The sequence below is a fragment of the Mus pahari genome, chromosome 2 (genome assembly GCF_900095145.1).
Source record: "Mus pahari chromosome 2, PAHARI_EIJ_v1.1, whole genome shotgun sequence".
NCBI lineage: Eukaryota > Metazoa > Chordata > Mammalia > Rodentia > Muridae > Mus > Mus pahari.
Genome location: NC_034591.1, coordinates 59,806,902 through 59,828,425, shown reverse-complemented (window position 1 = coordinate 59,828,425; position 21,524 = coordinate 59,806,902). Strand labels below are relative to the sequence as shown.

The 21,524-nt window shown below is 45.4% G+C and overlaps 1 protein-coding gene across 1 annotated transcript in view; it reads left to right on the top strand.

Annotated features, from left to right (window-relative positions):
• Positions 1-1,325: 1,325 nt before the first annotated feature.
• Dennd11 (DENN domain containing 11) overlaps positions 1,326-21,524 on the top strand; it is a 34,227-nt gene continuing 14,028 nt past the window's right edge. The window contains exons 1-4 of the mRNA XM_021190329.2: positions 1,326-1,618; positions 13,204-13,303; positions 14,105-14,263; positions 19,023-19,176. Of these exons, the coding sequence (XP_021045988.1) occupies positions 1,351-1,618; positions 13,204-13,303; positions 14,105-14,263; positions 19,023-19,176 (681 nt within the window). The 5' untranslated portion in view covers positions 1,326-1,350. The remainder of the gene's footprint in view (positions 1,619-13,203; positions 13,304-14,104; positions 14,264-19,022; positions 19,177-21,524) is intronic.

Genomic DNA, 21,524 nt, shown 5'->3' with positions numbered 1-21,524 from the left:
GTTAAGGATTATCTACCAACCGAGTTTTGTATCTAAAAATAGAATCTTGTACTTCTCAAGTTCAGCTTTGGCTGTGCCTCAGTTTCTGAAGTTGTGGGCCTTGTTGTCTGGCCTTCAGAGTTTGTGCATAACTCAAGCAGATGTGCCCGTGAATTTAAACTGGATTGTGCCCTAGCCCTGGCTTGGATTGTACATGCCCCAGACTCTCGTTTCAGTAATTACTCCATTAATTGAGTGAGATAGTCACTTAACATGTCTTTAGGGGATGGGGGTTAGGGTGAAGAAACTAATGATGATGACAGCAATCGCTACTTTTTGGTAAAACGTTTTATTGTTAAGGCATGAGTCACATATTTGGAGCCAGTAGCAGCTGTGGGTAGGCAGTCATTGATGATCCTCTTGGGAACAGGCTCAAAGCAGGGAGACCTGGGCTTCACAAAGTCCCTGGAGTTAACAGGTAACACAAAAATCTACCAAGTCCTTGTCAGAAACACGAGGTGAATTGTATGTAAAAATAATTGTCTCTTGCTATCTTATTTTTTCTCATAATTTTAATGGCTATTTCTTATGCATACCTCTGAGTTAGTCACCAGATTTACCCCCTCCCAAGAGTTGAGACATTCAAATTTTTATTTGTAAATATTCAAAGGGAGTTCATAGGCAATCCTTACTTAACCAAAGCCACAGACTTAAGGGCTGCTTTCCTACTCACTTTCCCTGCTTATTTTAATGTAGAACGTCCCCCTCCACCAGCCCTCCAGCTTAATATCTCCAAACTGCTTATACTCAAGGAAATAAATTAATGATCACTATCTCGACCAGCCTGTTATATAAATAAAATAAAATGCCCAATGGCAACCTTACAGTCCTTTTGATCTTGATTTGTGTGTGTATTTGAAACATTTGGGACGTTCTCTGCTTCACTTCCTGACTTGGAGGCAGTTTTCACTAAGCTCTCGGGATTATATAATATATGTGCTCCGCTCCATAATGGTGACGTTCAAAAATTCACAGTGGAATCCTAGTTGGGAAGGCTCTTCAACCCACGCGCAGGTGACAGACTAAGGGATGCTCGTCCTGCACCCTACACTATGGATCAAGAGCACCCACATACAGAGATGTAGAGCTGAAGCCCGGACCAGGCCAAGGGGCGCTGAACCCGTGCGGGCCACCTTCCAGAACTCCAGGACCAAGCAAGTGCGCTGGTGTCCGAGCAGGGGCAGGTGTGGCCAAGCCTAGCGGGCACCCAGAGAGCCAACGCACCGCAGAAAGCGGCAGGGCGGGCAGGCCCGGAGGGGAGTGCCCGCAGCCTGCCCCGCCCCTCGCGCCCCGGCTCCGCCTCGCCTCGCCATGGTGGAGCAGGGAGACGCGGCGCCGCTGCTGCGCTGGGCCGAGGGCCCCGCGGTCTCTGTGCCGCAGGACCCCGCGCTGCAAGCTGGAGGATGGGTCCGGGGCGGCAGTGGGGACGGCCGACTGGCCGCGGAGGCGCCCCGAAGGCGGGAACCCGACGAGCCAGCTCCCCCCGAAGTGCTGCTGCAGCCGGGGCGCCTGGAGCTAGGCGACGTAGAGGAGGACCAGGTGGTGGCCGTGTTCGTGGTCACCTTCGATCCTCGCTCCGGTGAGAGCCGCTTAGGGATGGAAGGAATGGGGTGGGGGAGCGGTGGGGGAGACTGCACACTGGGTTTCGGGGGCGCGGGGGAGGGACTCGCTGCGCACGCACTCGCACCCACACACCTGCATCCCTCCCTGCCCGGGGGTCCCGGGGCACGGGGGCGCTGTGTCTCCAGACTGGAGCCAAGGGATCCCGGGGGCTTTGTTCCGCCCCCTGCTCTGTCCCGCCGCCGCTCTCAGCTCCGCTCCGCCGCCTAGTCGGCGCTCTCCTATTTGCTCCGCTTCAGTGCGGGAGGATTGGTTTGCGGCTGCGGGCACATTGGCTTTTGTTTTCTCTGTTTTCCTGCTGGGCTGGAAGGTTCTTATAGACGCCCCCCCCCACTCCCGCGTACGTCGTCGCCTCCCACGCGGGTTCAGAACGACCCTGCTCTGCGCCTGCCCTTGCTCCGGATTGCTCCCTGCGCCGTAACTTTCCCAGCCGCCTAGTTCACTTTCTCCGAAGGTTAATTTTTAGGAATTAACGTGAGGGCGTTAGGGGATGGGGCTGGAGAAGCCTTCGCTGGCAGGCTGCCTTTCTGGGAAGACTCACTGGTTGTGTCACACCGTCTTTACCCTACCCACCCACTCCGGGGTGGGGAGTGCGTTGCAACAGTAGGCGGTTCCGCGAGGGGATAAAAGTGAACGAATGGCTGTGGGCTCCAGTTTAGGGCTTTGGAATCCTCCAGCTGCAATGAGGAAGAGAAAAGCTTAGATGCTTCTCCCTCGATTTCTCCTTTGAGCTGCCAGCGTGAGGAGCTGGTGTTTGTGAGGGAAGGATGGTTTTCTTCCTTCTGGAAGTTCCCAACCAGTCTTCCAACCCTGAGAGTGTGGATGGGATAGGAAGAAGAAATTAGGATTATGTGCAAGGTATTTCAAATATGATGGATGCTGGTGTCTTCTAGGGTGGGTGGCTTAACCATGGTCAACGATTCTGAGCCAGCAAACAGGCATGTGGTCCTTACAAAGGCGAATGCCCTATTCCTAGCCACAGGACTTGTGGGAAGGACTCAACCCCCACCCCCATCCCGTCTACTTGTTGCCTCATCCCGCTGTCTTTCAAACTTTTCTGACTTTAACCTGTCATATCGAATTAAATTTGCATCACAACCAGAACATTCAAACTAAGGGAAGCCCGAGTTTCCTGGTAGGAAACTCGGTATTGGCCCCCCTCCGTACTTATTAACGGTCATCACACATACTGCCTGACTCATACAGTCAGGACTTATGCTCAGGTAAATCGAGGCAAGCTTGAGAGTCACTCGAGGTTAAGAACTGGGAAGGAGACATTAATGGCTTTCTGACTGCATAATGGTAGCTGTCTGGTGATAGAGTCTAGGGAAAGGAGGGGAAAGGAAACCTCACACTAGTCACAAGTGGAGCTGATAAAAATGGATTATCGATCCATTACTGTCATTGATTACGGAGATTGAGGCTCTTGTAGGGACTCCCATATCTTTTCATTCACAGCTGGTGACTGGCTTTCTGGTTTATCTGAGGGGGGTGGGGTGGGCAAAAACTGACACAGACAGACCGACTGACAGACACAGATGACAGAGACAGAGATGGGAGGGGGGTTGGTTTTTGGACTAAGGTAACTGTGAAAAGGCAAGAGCTGTCACTAATACTGTGACATTTGTGCAAGCATTTTACTCTGATTTAATTCTAACCTCTCTGCAATTTGCTGATTATTTTATACCGAGTTTGCTCATGAGGAAAGGCACCAAGGATGGGTACATATTTTGGAATTAACGAACCAGCTTAACCAATATCTTTCTAGTGCTCTCCACTACCTGAACCTTGGCCCTCACATTGCCTGGTCACTTCCCTTGGGGTCTGCAGAGAGGAAGGTGTGTGCACTTGGGTGAGCATTGTTAACTTGGTTTAGTTTTGGTGGAGAAAGCAGCTGTTTCCTGCCCACCTCTTTTCCTCTAAGCTGTGCCAGCCTTCTATATGGCTCCTCTCATCTTGTGAAATATACTGGGAGTTCCTGTGTAAAATAAAGTTTTATAGCACATCTCTTAGAAGTAGCAGAGGAATGTGTGTGTGATGGAAAGAGGACTGCCATGTCCCTGTGTATGGTGGTTGAGGACAGCCTGTTGAGAGAGGATCGTGAGACGCACTGGCTCCATCACCGTGACCAGTATTGTGTCTTCTCATTTTAATCTAGGTCTTCTCTACTTCCCTGAGTCCTATCTGCCACATGCTCCTAATTAATACTGGCCACCCAGGGAAGTTCCTTAGCCTGCATTACCAGAAGTAGTCAAGTAGATAAGGCTGTTGTACACAAGTCAGAACACATCACCTTAACTTCATAGGTGTGAGGGCTTTGTTTCAGGTTCTTCCTCTGCCCTGACGTCACTTCCCCATGTCCTTCCTGTCCTCTGTCCTCACTTTTCATTTTTAGGAGCTAAGTCAACCCGGTCACTGCCCAGGCAGTGGATTTCGTGTGTCCTCTCACCCAATATGGGTTACCTTGGGCATATCTACAAGGCAGTGTGTAGGGACATTACACACACACTCTCACGGGATGGGAGGAGAGAACCCATAGCTGTGACTTGTCTGTCTGGCAAGAGCAACTCACGGAAGGAAGGGTTTGGCTTGTGGTTTGAGGAGATGCAGTCAGATGTGACAGGGAAGACATGCTGATGAGAGCATGGGGTGATAGTGACATCACACACACAGGAAACAGACAAAGATGAGTGCTGACACTCTGCCTGCTTTTCCCTTCTTACTCAGTCCAGAACTCCAGCTCATGGGGTGATGGCCCCCCTTCTGGGTGGGCTTCCCCTCCTCAGTCAAACCTTTGCAGGAACACCCCGAAAGACACCCCACCCCCAGGGCTGTGTTTCTTAGATGACTGGAAATCCAGTGATGCTAAGAGACAAAATTAACCATCACAGAAGGAATAGGAGAGTGGAGCGGATCTCTGGGAGAATGAGAGTTCGTGTTTCAGGGCGGGAAGGAGGAGAGGAATTCGTTCACACTTTAAAACATATTTGTTGGGAAGCTTTTTTGGGCATCTGAAAAATCAGACAGGAAAGGACAGGCATGATCATTTTCTCTGAATTGCTGACTTCTTGCTGAAAAGTTATGGTTGGTTGGTTGACCTACAAATGGCATAAAGATCAAGGGCGTTAGGTTCAAGGTAAGGCACACACAAATACACACACACACACACACACACACACACACACACACACACGGTCTTTATCTGGAGCCGAGAACTAGCTGTAGGGTGGTGGTGCTGGCCATCTGGGCTACAAAGCTGCTATTGAAACCAGTCACAGATGCTAAGTTGGCACACTGGGTAGAAGAGGTTGGCAGCCAGAATATATCTATCATCCTCTCTCTCTCTCTCTCTCTCTCTCTCTCTCTCTCTCTCTCTCTCTCTGTTCTATGATTTCAGACCTGACTTTAAATCTGTTCTTAGACTTTCTAGTACAATTTCCTTTTTTCAGCTTCGTTAGGAGAAAGGTATGCTCACACTTGGGCTGACAGGACTGTCACCCCAGAATAATAGATGCTGATGACATTTTACCCCTCAATTCCTGCCTGGCATCCTGTGAATCTGCCTGCTTTAGACCATCTCTTTATGAGATTTACTCTATGCAGCTGTTATTTTGTGGGCATTTGGGAGCATTTCCCCGAGCTGTGTGTGTGTTTGCCCTGGGGTTGTTCAGAAGGGGAAAGAGATGGTGGCAGGGCATCACCTGGTGGGGTTTTCCAGATGTTTCTTTGCAGACTACTGTTAAATCACCTGCTCTCTGGCAGCCTGTAGCTCTTGCCCACATTATGCAAATACCTCTTCACCTGTGTGAATGATGCATCTGTCAAATGGGAATATTTGCAATCAGTCACACACACAGCCAGGAGTGGCCCGTGCACAACAATCCTAGAGTTCAAGGCTATGCTGGGCTGCATTGCAACCTAGCTCAAAAATAATAAATAAATAAATAAATAAATAAATAAATAAATAAATAAATAAGTAAAATCCCTCATACCAGTTTTCATTCTAAACTTTATAGACTCCCTGTCTGTCATGGAAATACAAGCAGAGCAGGTGGAAAGGTATAATGAGATTAGGGCTAGGTCTGGCGCCCAATCATAACTTGGAGTGCTGCCCGGCTCATCTGACTCCTTTCAGAAATGGGAGGGGCTTGACAGTGGAAAGCAAAGGGAAACTGGAAATAGACAGTAGACCCAGGAGTCACCAGCTCACCGAGCGGGGAAAGGGAAAGCCAGTTCTGATAGTAACAGGGAAGTCTCAGGAGGGTTAACACTTGCTGTCCTTTCGGTGTTTTGCATCACCTGTCAGTGGTTGATTAGAACACAGTTGTGGTTATTGATTAATGCCACACTGGCAGGATCTTTCCTGGGCTGCTGGTGATTCACCTGCTTTGTGGTTTCAGGCTACAAGTATGTGGCCATCTGTTGGAAATTTAGTTTCTTCTCTTGAAAATCTACAGAGAGGAAAGTAAGGGTGGTGGTCACATTGCCTACCTACTTACTGTGTGCTTCTGGGGTCTCAGGAACTGTACCGTGGGGTTAAGGAGAATACCCCTGCAACAGTCTACACAAGAGAAAAGCAGACGTGGAGTGCATCAGAGTGTGTGTGTGTGTAAGAGTGGCCTGCTAACCAGAAGTTTGTTTCTTTTCCTTCCTATGTAAAATTGTTGCACTGGCATTCAGCCATGGGCTGACATATGGCTGCCCTGAAGTTACCAGGATCAATTTCTTCCTGATTCAGAACTCTCCATTCTGCCTCTGCCTCATTTGGTTGTGTTCTCCATTCTGCCTCTCCCTTTGGTTGTGTTCTCATTTAGGGCTATGTAAGATTACATCAAAATACTGAAGACCCGAAGTCGATTGATAATGGCTGAACAGGGACTGGACCAAAACACTCTTTGACGGTTCTTCTATCCCTTGAGTGTAGTGGCTTGTTTTTTTTTTTTAAAAAAAGATTATATTCAAGTAATGTGTTGTTGGGACCAGCAGTTGTTCCTGCTTCTTGCCTTTATTATTGGGTTGTTGTCGTTTGTTTGGTTTTTGTGCGTTATTTTGAGGCAGGATCTGTCGCTCTAACTCAGGATGACCTGGAACTCACTGTATAACCCAGGCTGGTCTCAGATTCCTACCTTGGCCTCTTGAGTGCTGGGATTACAGGTATGAGCCACTACATCCAGTGCCTACCCGAGTCAGAATTCCCTGTTATCTCCTAACTGAAGCTAGAGTCCAAGTGTAAGTACTAACAGGAGGTAGCAGAGGGAAAAGATATAAAACCAATGGACAAGTCTCAGGGGATGTTTATAGCCCCACCCGCCCTTCGAGTCTTGCTAAGAGGATGCTACTCAATATCCAGTACAGGAAGCCTCAAGAGGAAGTACTTGACAGGAGCCACCCAAAAGAAGGGGGAACCAAATTTCTAACTTATAAGAGGCTGGGGGTCAGGATTGTTATTTTCTCTACTTCAAAGGCTTTGAGAGGAGCTAGCCAGTTTGGTGTGGATGTGGACTGTGCTCTGTAGACTCCAGTATATACTGGGTAAGGTTATTTCACATTTAAGCAGAGTAGTTGGGACAGGTAGCCCTATATAAATGGGAGAACCTGTCTTACAGGCTTTGCTTATTTTCATGGTACTTGGAATTGAACCTAAGGCTTCACATGGGCTAAGCAAGTACTCTACTGTACTTGCTACCATAGGATACTATTAAGTATCCTTAGCCTGGGATAGAAACTCTCGCTCGAGAGTTTCAAAAAAACATCAGCTTGGGAGGCTCTCACAAGAGCCCCTGGGCTCACCTTACAGTCAGGGGGATGGCAGAGTTCAGACCAGTGTCTCCATCCACAGGCCTATGCGCTTTCCCTAGGAACATAAGCTGCTAGCCCAATTATTTGTCAGTCCAGTTCCCTTGAATAGGAGTATGTTTACCTTTGCATGAGCTCAGCACAGGGCATTGTGCTGCCAAGTTAGACTCTACCAATATTTACTGAATGACCAGACCAGCTGAATGTACACATTTCAGATCAACTCATTTGTTCCTTAGGTGACCATATGAAATCCTTCTCCTAAGCTGTCTATGCAGGAGGGGCCAGGCAGGACCTTTAGGGCCCTGTGATAGACCCAAGGTGTGGCCTAAGAGCTGGGAGGATACAGAGCTGGAAGGAAACCAAGCTGAAGGGAAAGGCATGTGCCAGTGATGAAGCTCTTTTATCAGGTCCCTTCTTGCTGGATTCCTTCCAGGCTGCCAGACTGTTCTTTTTTCAATAGAGGAAAGATGTTTGGTGAATTTGAGAGCGGGGTATGTATTCCAAGCCTGGGATAGGTAGGAGTACTACATGTCAAGTTTTTCTGGCATTAAATAATTTCCCTTAAGGATTTCTATTTATACAGAATCTTTTTTCTTTAAACTAAAAACGCCATATAGAAGTTGGTCCTTACTTTTATAAAAAGATGACCTCAAATCCTAATAGTCCCCTGTCCCACCTCAGGTATGGTTCCTTTTCTCAATTACTGGAGGTTTTTACAAAGTCCTTTATGCTTCTCTCATATGTTAATATATTATATACATACACATCTATTTATACAATACACTTATATATATATGCAAATCTCAAGCATTTCATTTGTTTCCTTGATTTGTAATGAGATTGGTTAAACCTTGGGGAAGGGGGCGAGAAATGAGAGAATCACAGAAGGAGAACTTGTTTATCCTTCCTGTAGAGTCCCCATCTGTTGACATTTTGTCATATTGGCTTCATCCTCATACAGTCAATTCCTCTGTAATATGAAATGACATGTTCCAGAAACTTCTGCTAGGAAATATCATGCAGTGCAAATTAATTTCATGAGAAAAGTGAGAGGTGGACACACCCCTCAGAAATGTCAGCAACACAGTGAGAGAGGGGGGAGGGAAGGAGGGAAGAGGCCAGCAGGAAGAGCAGGACAGTCGTCAGGCTGTGAGGTGGGTAAGAAATACAGAAATGCTAAGTAAGGATGTCACCCTCCTCGCAGGTTGCCTAAGGAGGTAAGTGGTGGTGGTCTGAGCTGGTGGGCTCTGGTGAACTAGGCCAAGAACTACATGAGATCTGAGGGGAAGTTGTAATAGCGGCAGGGGCCAGCGGCAGCTCCACACAAGAGACGGAGGCTGAAGAATGAACACTATATTTCTTCATGGCTTGAGTTCCGAAGGTTCTGCATTGTCTGGCATTTCTCATGGTCGACATTATGTGAAAATTGATGTGAAATTCTCTGATAATCAAGTTACTCGGTACTTTTGATCACCATAGTAAAATATCTGGCACACGCAACTTAAGTGAGATTGGACTTCATTCATAGTTTCAGAGATGTGGGTTAAGCCCCTTTATCCACTGAGCCATCCTGGTCTTCCCAACTTTAGAATTAATTTGCCATTATTTATTAAATGACAAGCTGGGTTGTTTTTTTAAAAATTGGGATTTCATTGAATCTGTAATAGAAAATATACAAATATCCATGTCTAGACTGTTACCTAATCAGCTGCCTTGGCCCTCACTAAACAGACATTGTAAATGGCGTTGATTTCATATGGATTTAGATATACCTCTCCCCCCGCCAAGCCCCCCTGAACTATTTGAAAATAAGTTGCAATGATGTTTGAATCTCACTCCTAAATAATTAAGAATGTGCTTCCTCAGAGTAAGGCAGCTTTCCTGTATAAGCCCAATGTCATTACCACTCCTCGGGTAACTACCACTGATTCATCAATTAGCTGAATAAAGACATGCTTGTTCCTAATAAAAACGATTGTCCAGTTTGTTCTGGTTTTATTGCCCTTCCTCTCTTGTCCTAGGCACCAAGCTGTTTTGGGACGTGAGAAAAAAAAATCAAGCAAAAGTCCCCCTCTCCCATTGTTCAGAGACTTACAGAGTCCTGGGGGTGGGGGGCAGGCACCTAAAGCATGATAGTCTGTGGAGCCTATGCCTGGCTTTTCTCCAAGGAGGGTGTCAGCAGAAAATGAACTTCACCCCGCAGGGTGTTCTGAAGCCCCAGTCCTGTCTATGACTCACCCACCTGCTCTGAGGTGCCTTGCTCTGAACCCAGAAGGGCTTGCCTCCTAAAAGGAAAGGGTGCAGCAGACAGGATGCCCTCTCCTTCTTTCAGTGTCCTTATGAGCGATGAGCATTGGCGAGGCACAGAGCTACAGTGAGGAGGGTTTTGAGAACCAGGCTGAGGAATGGGGACTTTATCCTCTATTTCAGCTGTAGTAAGTAGACCATGAACTTGGTCATAAACACCAGGTATCCAGTAGCTACAGTATAATCAAGATAGAAGCCCTTCCCTTTTCTTGTGTGCAATAGCTTGCCAAAGACAAATATGAGCTCAGATCAGTGGGGCCATCAGAGACCTGGGGTCATGTTGGTTTATAGCGTCGTTGTTCCTCAGATCATGACATCACCCCCGTCCAGTGTTAGGCAGCATGACGGAGAAAAATGCAGTGTGTCCCTTTCAGGTCCATTTTGGAAGCTATGTGCCTCATGTCTGTCTGGATCTCACACCTACATGCAGGAAGGATGGAGAAACAGCCGTCATTGGGAGTTCATGTACCAAGCTAAAAAGAGCAGGTTTTAGGAATGGATATTGAGGGGCAGCTTGCAGTATCTGTTATACCATTGTGTCTAAAAACACTAATGAGGCTTTCTCCAAAACTGCTCTGTGAAAATGCTCCTCAAAAATAGAACTACTGCACCAGGCATAGTGACCCATTCCTGTAACTCCAGCTCTTGGGCCGAGGTAGGGAAGGATTGGGCAGTGAGTGTCTGGTCAGCTTAAGCTAGAGTATAAGACCCTGTATCACAGTCCCCCAAACAGACAACAACAAAACCCAGAGGCAGTGTCAAAATGATTGGAAAACACTATTGATCTACCTGAGATTCATTATTGTAATGTGGCATACTAAAGGCTCCGTGAAGTCCTACAATGTGTGTGTGTGTGTGTGTGTGTGTGTATGTATATGTATATATGTATATATTACACTATATAGAACTTATGTAACGTGCTGTGAGGACTACTTAGCCAGTCCATGGAGCTTGGAATCCATGGGTAGATGGATGTAAAGGGGGAACAGTGATCTTGGGAAGAAGGAGGCAGAGGGGACTCCTGGGAGTGGATAGGGACCTGGGTGAGTGTGACTGTTCCCAGGTTTGTTTTGTTGTTTTCTTCTGAGATGGTGTGTCTCACTATGTAGCCCTGCTTGGCCTGAAGCTTGGCCTCAAACTCAAACTTGCCTGCCTTTGGCTCCCAAGTGCTAAGTTAAAAGGCATGGACCACCCACCATACTTGGTCAGTTGGTCTCCAGTGTTGGTGGTGTGGGTGTCCCATAAGAGAAGTTGATGTTTTTTATGGAAGAGAAAACACCTAACTTACAAAGCTCAATGCAATTGTGATGAAAGGCTGGGCTGCTGTTCTCATCTCAGAAGGTGAGGATAGCAACAGTGCCTGATGCTCCAACACCAACCTTCCAGATGTTATCCCTTCACAGCCACCTTCAGCTTTTGATTGGAAACATGCATGGAAGGGAATTCTGAGCAGTGCAGTTCAGCCTACTCAGGGAAGGGCTATCAAAACTCAGCCCAGACACTTACCAGATGACGGATAACAAATTGCTTACCGCAATGCTAGTTGCCATAGCTTTTAGTGAGCACTGATCTAAATGGTCACCAGTAACAAAGTAGATATCGTGCTACATCTAAATGATAGAAGTGACACACGGACCCATCATTAACACTGTAGGTGAACCATACACATAATAATAAGCAGAGACAGCCTTGCTTTTATAAAATGTCAAAAAGACCAAACTTCTTCAGGGCCACAATTACTCATCAGAGGATGAGTTTATGGGTCTCTCAGGAGGTTCTCGTATGTGTGTGTAATATAGGTTCTGCCTCTTGACCTTCCTTTGCTTCCTATACAGGAATGCTCTCTGGGAAAACTGACTGTGTTGTATAATTTATACTTAATGCTAGGCTTCAGTACGAAGTTTGGGTAAGTTAAATTTCCTCAAGGTATAAGTGGCTAGGAGTTAGAGTTAGGTGAATGCATAAGGAGTGGGGGATAGAGCCTAGGATGGATGTAGCTCAGCTGTGTCTAGTGTGCACCAGCCTATAGGTTAGATCCCTTGAATTTTAGATGGATGTACATGCATATCAAGGGAGAAAATGTAGGAATGGGGGATTTGATGTATAGGAAACTTAGTTTACTCTCACACTCTTTGTGAACATGTTTTCTTATCTTTAACCAAAGTAACAAAATGTCATTTTAGCCTTTTTGTTTTATGGAACTTTTAATTTCTTTTCATGTTTTTTGTTTGTTTCAGTGAATTCATTAGTTAGTTAGATTTGTGATTCTTTTTTTTCTCCAAAATAGATTACTTGAAAGCCTTAGGTTGTTGAGTGTGGGACCGGGTGATCCTCTTCACTGTCTGCAGTGACATAAGACTGGACCATGTTTTCTCTGGTGACCCAATCAATGATTTGAAAGTGGTGGTGGCTAAGATAGTTGTTGATGGTTTTAATGCCTAGAAAACTGAGACTTGGTGTGCTAATAAATTTGCTCAAAAATGAAATCTTACAAGTTACGTAGTCTTTCACTTTGGAAACATTTGGATCTGCACAAAACAGAAAAGATTTCTATGATATTGGGCCCACCTATAGCTAACTGTGCACTGCTCTCCTCCCCTCAGTCTCAGGCATGCTCATTGTTGATGGTTCTATAGCCTCTCCTACCTTCTGTCATAGCAGTCACCTTACTGAGCTGCAACTGCTGGTCTTCATCTCTGTCACCCTGTTAGCTTTAGACTCATCTCCCTCTGGTCATGTTTCCAACACCAAGTTTAGAAACCCAGAAATCAGTTAGGGGGGAATGAGTCCCAGAAGTCCTGAGGTAAAGACTGATAGTTGGTTCTTGAAGATGGCCACATGTGGGGAGAGATGAGAAGGGATGAAGGATGGGCTACACTGCTCAGAGAAGTAGGAGAAGAGCCAGAATTGGCTCTCAAGGAAATCAAGGGAAAGAGGAATTTTGAGGAATTAGCAAACAACAGAAAGAGGTCAGTGAGAATGAGGAAAAAGAGAAAATATATCTATATCTATATATCTATATCTCTATCTATCTATCTATCTATCTATATATATGGTCAGACAGTGGCTATTTGGATGGTAAGATTAAAAATAGAATCTCATGAGATTGAGGTAACAATATAGGATGAAGAAATGGGAGCCTAAGGTTTTAATAAATAAATAAATAAATAAATAAATCTACCTATACTTAGATGAAACCATGAGAGGAAGATTTGGGGGTGACCAGAAGGGAGCTGCTCAAAGGATACTCAATCTGAAGCTGGGATGCGGTCCCTTTACTCCCTCCTCCTGGTACTCTGGGTGTAGTTCATCTGAGCATCTCTGGTTCTGGATCAGTGTGAGGAAGCAGCGTATCTCTGAGTACTGATGTATGCTGTGCTGCGCTCTTCTCTCTGAGTGGTTTTTGTTTCTGTTAACTTGACCTCCCTGTTCCTACAGGAAACATGGTAGAATGGTGCTTACCTCAAGATATTGACCTTGAAGGTGTTGAGTTCAAGTCTATGGCCAGCGGGTCCCATAAAGTTCAGTCTGATTTCATGTGAGTACTTCTGAACCTATCTTGTGCTACTCAATCCCATCTCTCCTGTGTTCTCCAGAGCATGTTATCAAGAGGTGTCTTCAGATAGTATATGTAAATCTTCTGTGTGTTTATCCAGCTTCCCAGCAAGAAGGGCTCCAGCTCTGGAGTTCTCAGTGGGGTCCCAATATTCCTCCATGCTCATATAACTGAGCTATTACTGAGCAAATGTGTGACCCTCAGGGAGGTTTGGTCTTAGTGTGGGTTAAATACTAGCTTTAAACAGGCCAGTTTTAGTGACCTGTAAATGGTGTGTGCTGAATTTTGTAAGAAGCCAATGGACATGCTTTGAGAATAATTTGTAGCTTTAATCTCTGCATTGGGCTGAAACCATGGCTGATTGAAGCGTGAAAGGGGGAAGGAAGTGAAATGTCAGCTGCATTGGAGCTGTCAGAAGCCAAGGAACTGAGAGAATCAGGGTTTGTGAGAGAAAACAGACTGAGTCCCAAAGGAGCCAGAAGGTCAACCCTGGTTCTGGTTCTCCCATTGAAGCTGTTAGCTGTGCCAGAGAGGATGCCACGGTCTCTGGATGTAGGCATTTGAGCGGTAGAGACCTTAGGCTAACTCTGCCCTTTCCCTCTGGGATGGCAAGTTCTAGAGTCTTGGAGCCACACCTTGGGAAACTGAACGGCTTCTTACGGCCCAGCTTTATTTGGAGCTCTGAACATAGTTGTTTGGGATGAGATTACATTGCAAAGGAAAAAAGCAAAAGAAGTTGTCTTCCCTAAATTAGAGCCACAGTGCATATTTGGTCTATTTCAGCTATTTTCGGAAGGGTCCCTTCTTTGGCCTGGCCTGCTTTGCCAACATGCCTGTGGAGAGCGAGCTGGAGCGAGGCGCTCGGATGAAGTCTGTGGGCATCCTCTCTCCGTCCTACACCCTGCTCTACCGCTACATGCACTTTTTGGAGAATCAGGTTCGGTAAGTGGCGTCTGTGAGTGGCTTCTATATGTTGCAGGCAGCAGCGGAATTTGTTACCTGGTGCCTGTGCTGTGAGTCCCTGGAGATGGGGACTGTGGGCCAGGGCCACAGCATCGGTGGCTCTGGGTCAAGCCTCAGGTGACCCTCCTTTCTTTCAGCAAATAGTTCTTCATCCTATAATGAAGGCTGGGGAAGATATTTACTTTCAGTTTTTATTAATACTCTCATCAATTTTTAATCAAATACATTTTAATCAGACATGAACATCTTTGTTTGCACTCAGCTGGCTGCTATCCTTATGTTCTCCCCTCCCCCCCAGGTAGGCAGGCAGACTTTAAAAATTGTTTTATTCATATCATTTATTTTTGGAGTAGTGGGAGAATATGTAATAGAAGTAGAAAAATTGTTACTTTTTATATTTACATATATATTGCATTATGCAGATAACCTAATTAAACTTTCAAACCGTGTTGAGGAATTTTTTTCTCTAGTCCTGGAAGCACTGTTAAAATTTTAGTCTGTTTTCTGATACATATATTTGTGTGTTTTGATAAAATATCCTTGACAACTGGGCATGGTGGTGCTTTAGCCCAGGAAATGAAAAGCTTTTAGCTTATATTAGTAGCAATATAGTAAGACCTTATATGTCACACATACAACATATATAAGTGTGTGTGTGTGTGTGTGTGTGTATGTGTGTGTAGGTACTTGGCACTGATACTATATATAAATCCTATGCATCATTCATTCATTCATTCATTCATTTTGAGTTACTGTCTTGCTTTGTAGCCCAGACTTGCCTTTTAATTTGCAATTGTGTGGATGCCAAATTTTTTATGTGGCTAATGGGATGTAGGCTGCAGTCCTCGTGATTGATTGTACAGTGATTCCTCTTAAGTACCGAGCCACCTCTCTAGCCACCTGGTTTAAGCTGATGGGATCTAATCTGGTCCATAGCCTTTGCCCATCCTTCTTTCCTTCATTCTCAGGGTAACTCTCTGTATCTTACATTTTACTCATACATTTTGACTCCCTGTCTACCCAAGAATACTTTGGAGTGAGCAAGGGTCTTAACTGCTTTTGGGTAGAGAGAAGTTAGCTTTCCCAGCCTCGTGAGATCTAAATTAGTGGATTGTAACAGAAATGACTAGTTCCCCCCCCCCCCCACTTTTCATTTTCCTTAGTCTTTTATTTTTTTCAGCTTCTAAGCCAACACCTCAACACTGTGGTTTTTGATTCCACAGTAACTCATTTTCTGGATACCAGTGTCTGCTTTAGCTAAACTAGAAGCTAAGTTCCTGTAACAGAGATGAGACCCCAAAGTACAGAGGTTGGAACAGGTCAGAACTCCAGCTTTCTAGCACAGGGTTTGAGACCAGATGGAGAGAAGCGTTCCAGTGTGGGTGGTAACTGGAGCAAGGGCCCTCCTTGTCACCCATCACCCAGCATGATGGTGGACGGTGACTCACCTCCATCATATGACATTGCAACCAGTAAGGAGAGAGATGAAAGTGGAAACCTCAACTTAAACACATTACTTCTGCACACATTCTGTAGGCAGATCAGTGCAGGGGGCTGTGGGCTTCAAGAGAACCCCAGAGTGGCTGGCCCCACAGGAGACATCCTGGGCTGGCTCACACAGTGAAGGCTTCACATCTGCAGCATTCACTGAGTCATTTATCCCCACTGGACCATTGCTCAGTTGACATGGGTGGCTTGCGAAGCACGTTAGTGGAGTGGTGTTTGAATTTACTCACCCTTACTGATAACCTCATCATAGCCATCTCTGAAAAACATCTTGTCTTCTGTTGCCCTCAGACCCTTTGGTTTTTCTTGGTGGTGTGGCTTCATCTGTTACAAAATCTACCATGTGTTTAAACCCAGGCTCCCTCAACAGTTGGGTAACAGTCATGGCTGAACTGTGAATTTCTATTTATGCCTCCGAGTTCATGTTCTCTTCTGCACTGTGTTACTGTCATTCTGTCCTATCAAGCAGTGACTCAAAGCACAGAGTTCTGAATTAGTTGTTTTCTTTTTATATCACATATTTATCCTCTGTGAGTGGGAGTGGGATCAGGGATCAAACTCGGGTTGTCAGTGGAAAAGCCAGCTCTGTCTCTAGCTTTTTGTCTAAAAGACTCATAGTACTGACTTTTTATGTAGAATCTTCATCCAGATATGGTGTTGAGTGTAGTCAAAAAGTAAAGGCCCCCAACTGAATAGATCAGCAAACAGAAAATGAAGGTGGGTTATTTAAGTTACCTTTTTAAAGACGATGTAGAAATTCTCAGTGGGCTTTTAAGGGGAAATGGATCCTAACTCAGACACCTTTGAACTTCACCTATGTATCGAGCTTGACACATTTCTCTCAAGAGTACCTGCAACCCACTGCCTTCTCAGAACAGCCAGCCAGACCATAGCCACCAGGCTTTTTGTCCAGCCCAGCAGCATTTCTGAGAGTACCGGCAGTTGCTCTAAGCACTTGAAGGCTTGTTTATCAGTACCAACACATGCCTCCTGAATCAGATCTTTTCAGACCCCTAAAATTAGATAGAGGCACTTATTTTTAGTAGTTATTTTCTGGAGTTTTCTTGGGGTAGAGGCAGCGTCCCATGTGTAGTCCATGCTGACCTTGACTTTATGATTCTCCTGCCTCAGCCTCCCAAGTGCTTGGATTATAGGTGTGCACTGTCACATACACACAGCTGATAATATCTTTTTAAGTACAGTGATGATGTTGTGTTTCAGCTTTTAATACATATTTGTCCGCATAGTCTCTTGCCATCATCCTGTTGTGGGTGCTGGAAGCCACTCTGGGCTGGCAGCGACTGGAAACAGCCACCACTACCTTTTCAGTGGAAATCCTGACTCTGAGCAGCTTGCGTTCCAACTTGGAGTAGGATTCATGGCCTGTTGGTGGAAGGGAGGAACGGGGGTATTACTTATCAGTGTTGTTTCAGCCACAGTTACGGATGTCCTCTTTCCCTCCGAAGCTTCTTTTTCATTGTTTGGTGGTCACTGGAAGGCTCTGAGAAAAATACAACAGGGTTCCGAAGGGATTGGAGCTTTTTATTTTTATTTTTATTTTTTAGAGAGCAAAAGTAAAAATATTTTATTGGAACAGGCTGATATCTCTCCTTTGAATGGGAAAGGACCCAGAGTTGGGAGCCCATCGGAGTAGGAGAACTAGGCCTGGATCTAGGCTAGGCATTTTATCAGTGCTCTGGGTTCTCTGATTTTTCTTATATTCTCATCCAGATGTTTGTCCTCGAACAGGACTTTTTCTCCCCTACTTCTTTTTCCATGAGAAGTGAAAGCTACACTTTCGAGTATAGCTTTCGGGATAGCTTTTGAAATGTAAATGAAGTAAATACCTAATAAAAAATTGGGAAAAAAATAAGAGGAAACCTATTCTATTGTTCTTTTTTTTTTTTAAAGATTTATTTATTTATTATATGTAAGTACACTGTAGCTGACTTCAGACACTCCAGAAGAGGGCATCAGATCTTGTTACGGATGGTTGTGAGCCACCATATGGTTGCTGGGATTTGAACTCGGGACCTTTGGAAGAGCAGTCGGTGCTCTTACCCGCTGAGCCATCTCACCAGCCCTATTCTATTGTTCTATTGTCCATCATTAGTTAGCTCCCTTGTTTGTTTTTGTCTGTCTTTCTTGTTCACCTTCTTTTTCTTTTATACAATTTCCTGAAAGCTATACTTGAAGATTGGAGTTTTTTATTCATCCTTATATTACCCTGCTGGGTCTGGGTAGCAGTGTCTCTATTTAGACAAAAGAAACTTACTGTCTCATAGTTCTAGAGACTTAAGATGTCAGTGTCAGCAGGGCCGCTTCCCCCATCTCTGCTGGCTCTGCTTTGCTGGCTATCTCTGGGCTCCTGGCCTCTGCATCATCTCAGTGTCTGCAGTCATCCTCATGTGTCTACCCCACGCCTTTGTGTGTGCATGTGTAATTTTCCCTTTTCAAGTCACATAGAATCCAGGTTCCTTCAAAAGACCTTTCTTTAACCTAATCGCGAGTCCTAAGATCCATCCAAATAAAGCCATCTTCTTTGGTACCAAGATTCCAGCATCTTTGGGGAAGGAACAAAATCAACCTCTAATATTCCCATTCAACATAAAGCGTTGACCTGGAGGCATCATTCTGCATCGTCCAAGTGGCCTAGGAGACCTCAGTGTCATTGTCTTGATCTGAGGGTTGGTTGACAAGAATTTCAACCTGAGCAGAGGCTGAGACAGGGGTGGGGCCTGAGAGAGGAGATTCAGATTCATTTAGCTGATGTGGAAGTATGAGCCCTCAGTGGCCTTCAGTCATAACTGCCCCTCTCTTCCCTTTGGGTCATTGAGGACTTAGGTTCTCTCTGTTCTTTTGTAACAGAACATGTATGCTCGCATTCTACATAAAGCAAAGCAACTGTCAGCATGGAGTGTGTGGTCTTCTGAGTTACCTCTTCTCACAATATAAACAGTGCTTTGAGACGTTACATGTGATCTGCAGCATAGATTGCTCAAGAATTTGACAGTAGACATGGCCTGTTCCTTCTAAATGTGTATCACATGGTGCTGTTGAATTTCAGGCCTTGAGCTTGAGCTTTGCATAAAGATGTTCTCTAACAGTAATGGGGACTTGAAGGTCACCTCCAGGTGCAGGTGTTCTGAGTGCATCCGGGCCTTTAGCCCTTTTGGTAGAGCTACGTAGTTATGCTGGGCAGAGCTGCTCACTGTGCATGTGTGTTACACAGACACCAGCTGGAGATGCCGGGACATTACTCTCATCTGGCTGCATTCTATGAAGACAAGAAAGGGGTGCTCCACGCTGGCCCCGGGAGGGGTGGCAGCTTGCCACCCGTCTACTGGCTGCCTTCCATTCACCGCTATATGTATCCTGAGATGAAGGTGAGGCTGGCTATTCTCTCATGTGTCTGGGAACGGTCATAATGGGTTCCTTTTTAAATGATAAAGAAATTATGCTTCAGCCTCATGTAGAAGTCTGCCTTTGATAGAATCGGGTTTAATATAAGCATTTTGGGTTCATTTAAAACATAAGGTAAATGATCTTAAAGACTATGCCTTCTGTAGCCATGGCGCAGAGCCACATATGTGGGGCCGCTCACGCTGGACTCTGAGGAAGCAGGATGCTTTTCACTGTGTTGCTTGCTTCTGCTAATGTAAAGCCAAGCATAGAGATGCAGAGTTTGAAGAATAGACGTGGTATTTCTTAGCTATGTCATTTCGGACGTTTTATTTGGAATTTTTATAGCATCCTTTGCATTTATACTAGCATGTCTGTTTAGTATCAACAAGAAATCTGGCCACACAGTAGGTAGTCAGAAGATATAAAAGGGTTTAAGAATACGAATCTACTTTTTCTTCCTTTTCCCTGTTCTGTGGCTGGGCACAAGATATTTCAGTGAAGCTTAGGGCTCCCTTTGTAAAGAAATAGTGCATGAGTCTATAGAAGAAGGTGCCTTGGGACCTTTCTTAGGGTTTTATTGCAGTGAAGAGACACCATGACCACAGTTTCCTTATAAAAGGAAACATTTAATTGGGGCTGACTTAGAGTTCAGAGGTTTAGTCCATTATCATCATGGCAGGAAGTAAGGCAGCGCACAGGCAGCCATGGTGCTGGAGAAAGAGCCAAGAATTCTACATCTGGATCAGCAGGCATCTGGAAGATCGAGAGACACTGGACCTGAAGAGACACTTGAGCGTCTGAAACCTCAAAGCCCACCTCAGTGAAACTTCATCCATCAAGGCTTCCAATATTGCCTGTGGCGATTGTTTTCATTCAAACTGTCCCAGGACAGGAGATGGTCACTAAAGCATTTGGCTATGTAGAAAAGAAGGGGTGCTAATTCCAGACCTGTTGCCTGGAGGTGGGGCATGATCCTGCTTTCTTAGCATAGCCTATGAGTTAGACATTATGCTAATGTATCAATACCTGTTGCAACACTCTTTTAAAGTAAGATTAACAAGAGAAGGTTGTTTTGTTAATCTTTGTTTTCTAGTTAAAGCAATTGAAGCTTATCAATAAATGGTTTAGTGACTTGCTTTGGGAGACAGGCAGAATCTAAACCCAGGACTGTGGCAAAGCCAGTATTCACTCCCTGTCCTACTTAAGATGTGGACAAGAGGACACAGACATGCTCATGGGTCAAGAGCAAATTACTTAAATGAGACTGATTTTTTTTTTTTTATGTCATTTGGCCATAAAGAAAAAAAGAAGTAATAGTAAGATTTTATCAGCAAAACAAGAGTATGTTAGGTATTTAAAACTAATTCAAGAGGCTAAAGGAACAGTCAGAGAACAGAGAAACCCTATGCATTAGGAATCTCAGACAATAGATGCTACCCTGCATTGGCAAGCTATTGCTGCCTACCAGATCACCCAAGATTAAAAGCTTCTAGAAGTGCATGCGTATGATCCCATAGTTTCTGTGGAGAGGACTCCAGTCGTGGCTTATCTGAATCCAAAATTTTGGGTCTGCTGTGAGAGATTTCAGGGCTCCAGCCAGGGTTGGCGTCTCTGCACAAGGTCCAACTGAGCAAGAACCTGTTTTTCTAAGCTCGTATGAGCACCTACAGGAGCAAGTTTCTTAAGGGATGCTATTCGTGAAGGCCTCTGTTAGTGTTTGCCCTCAGCTCTCAACCATGTTGACTCTCTAGCTTGGCAGTTTACTTCATCAAGTCGGCAAAAAGAGAGTGCTAGCACAATAAAGTCAGAACTCTGTAACCTAATCGTAGAAGTGAAAGGTCTCTTTGTTAGAAGCAAGTTCCTCAAGAGGAAGAGGGGATTGCACAAGGCTGTAAATACCAGGGCCACAGGCCTACCTTGGATGCTGCTTGCCATATTTAGGGCCAGGGCACAAGGAGGAGTGACATCAGGCTCCGAGCCCAGGAGCAGGAAGGAGGGCCTTGCGTTGTCTGTGCTTGGATCTCAGAGGGACGCTCTGTGCCACTGAGCTGGTACTTTTTAAATATATGGTCCGACTTGTGCTGAGAGAGGCTGGCAGCTAGTGTGAGAAGTGCTTCCTGCTGCTGGAGAAGTACTAACAGAAGCTGTAAAATGAAGGACGTCTGCCTTTCCTCCCGTCTTCAGCCTGAATTCATGGCTCCCCATATGCAGAACTTAACAAGAGCCTAGGTGGCCTGGGAGTCCAGGGGATGGAGCGTGCAGACTTCCTGCTCCTGTGATGGGGATGAGAGGCAAGGGGCATACACTGATCAGAAGGATTTGGAGAATG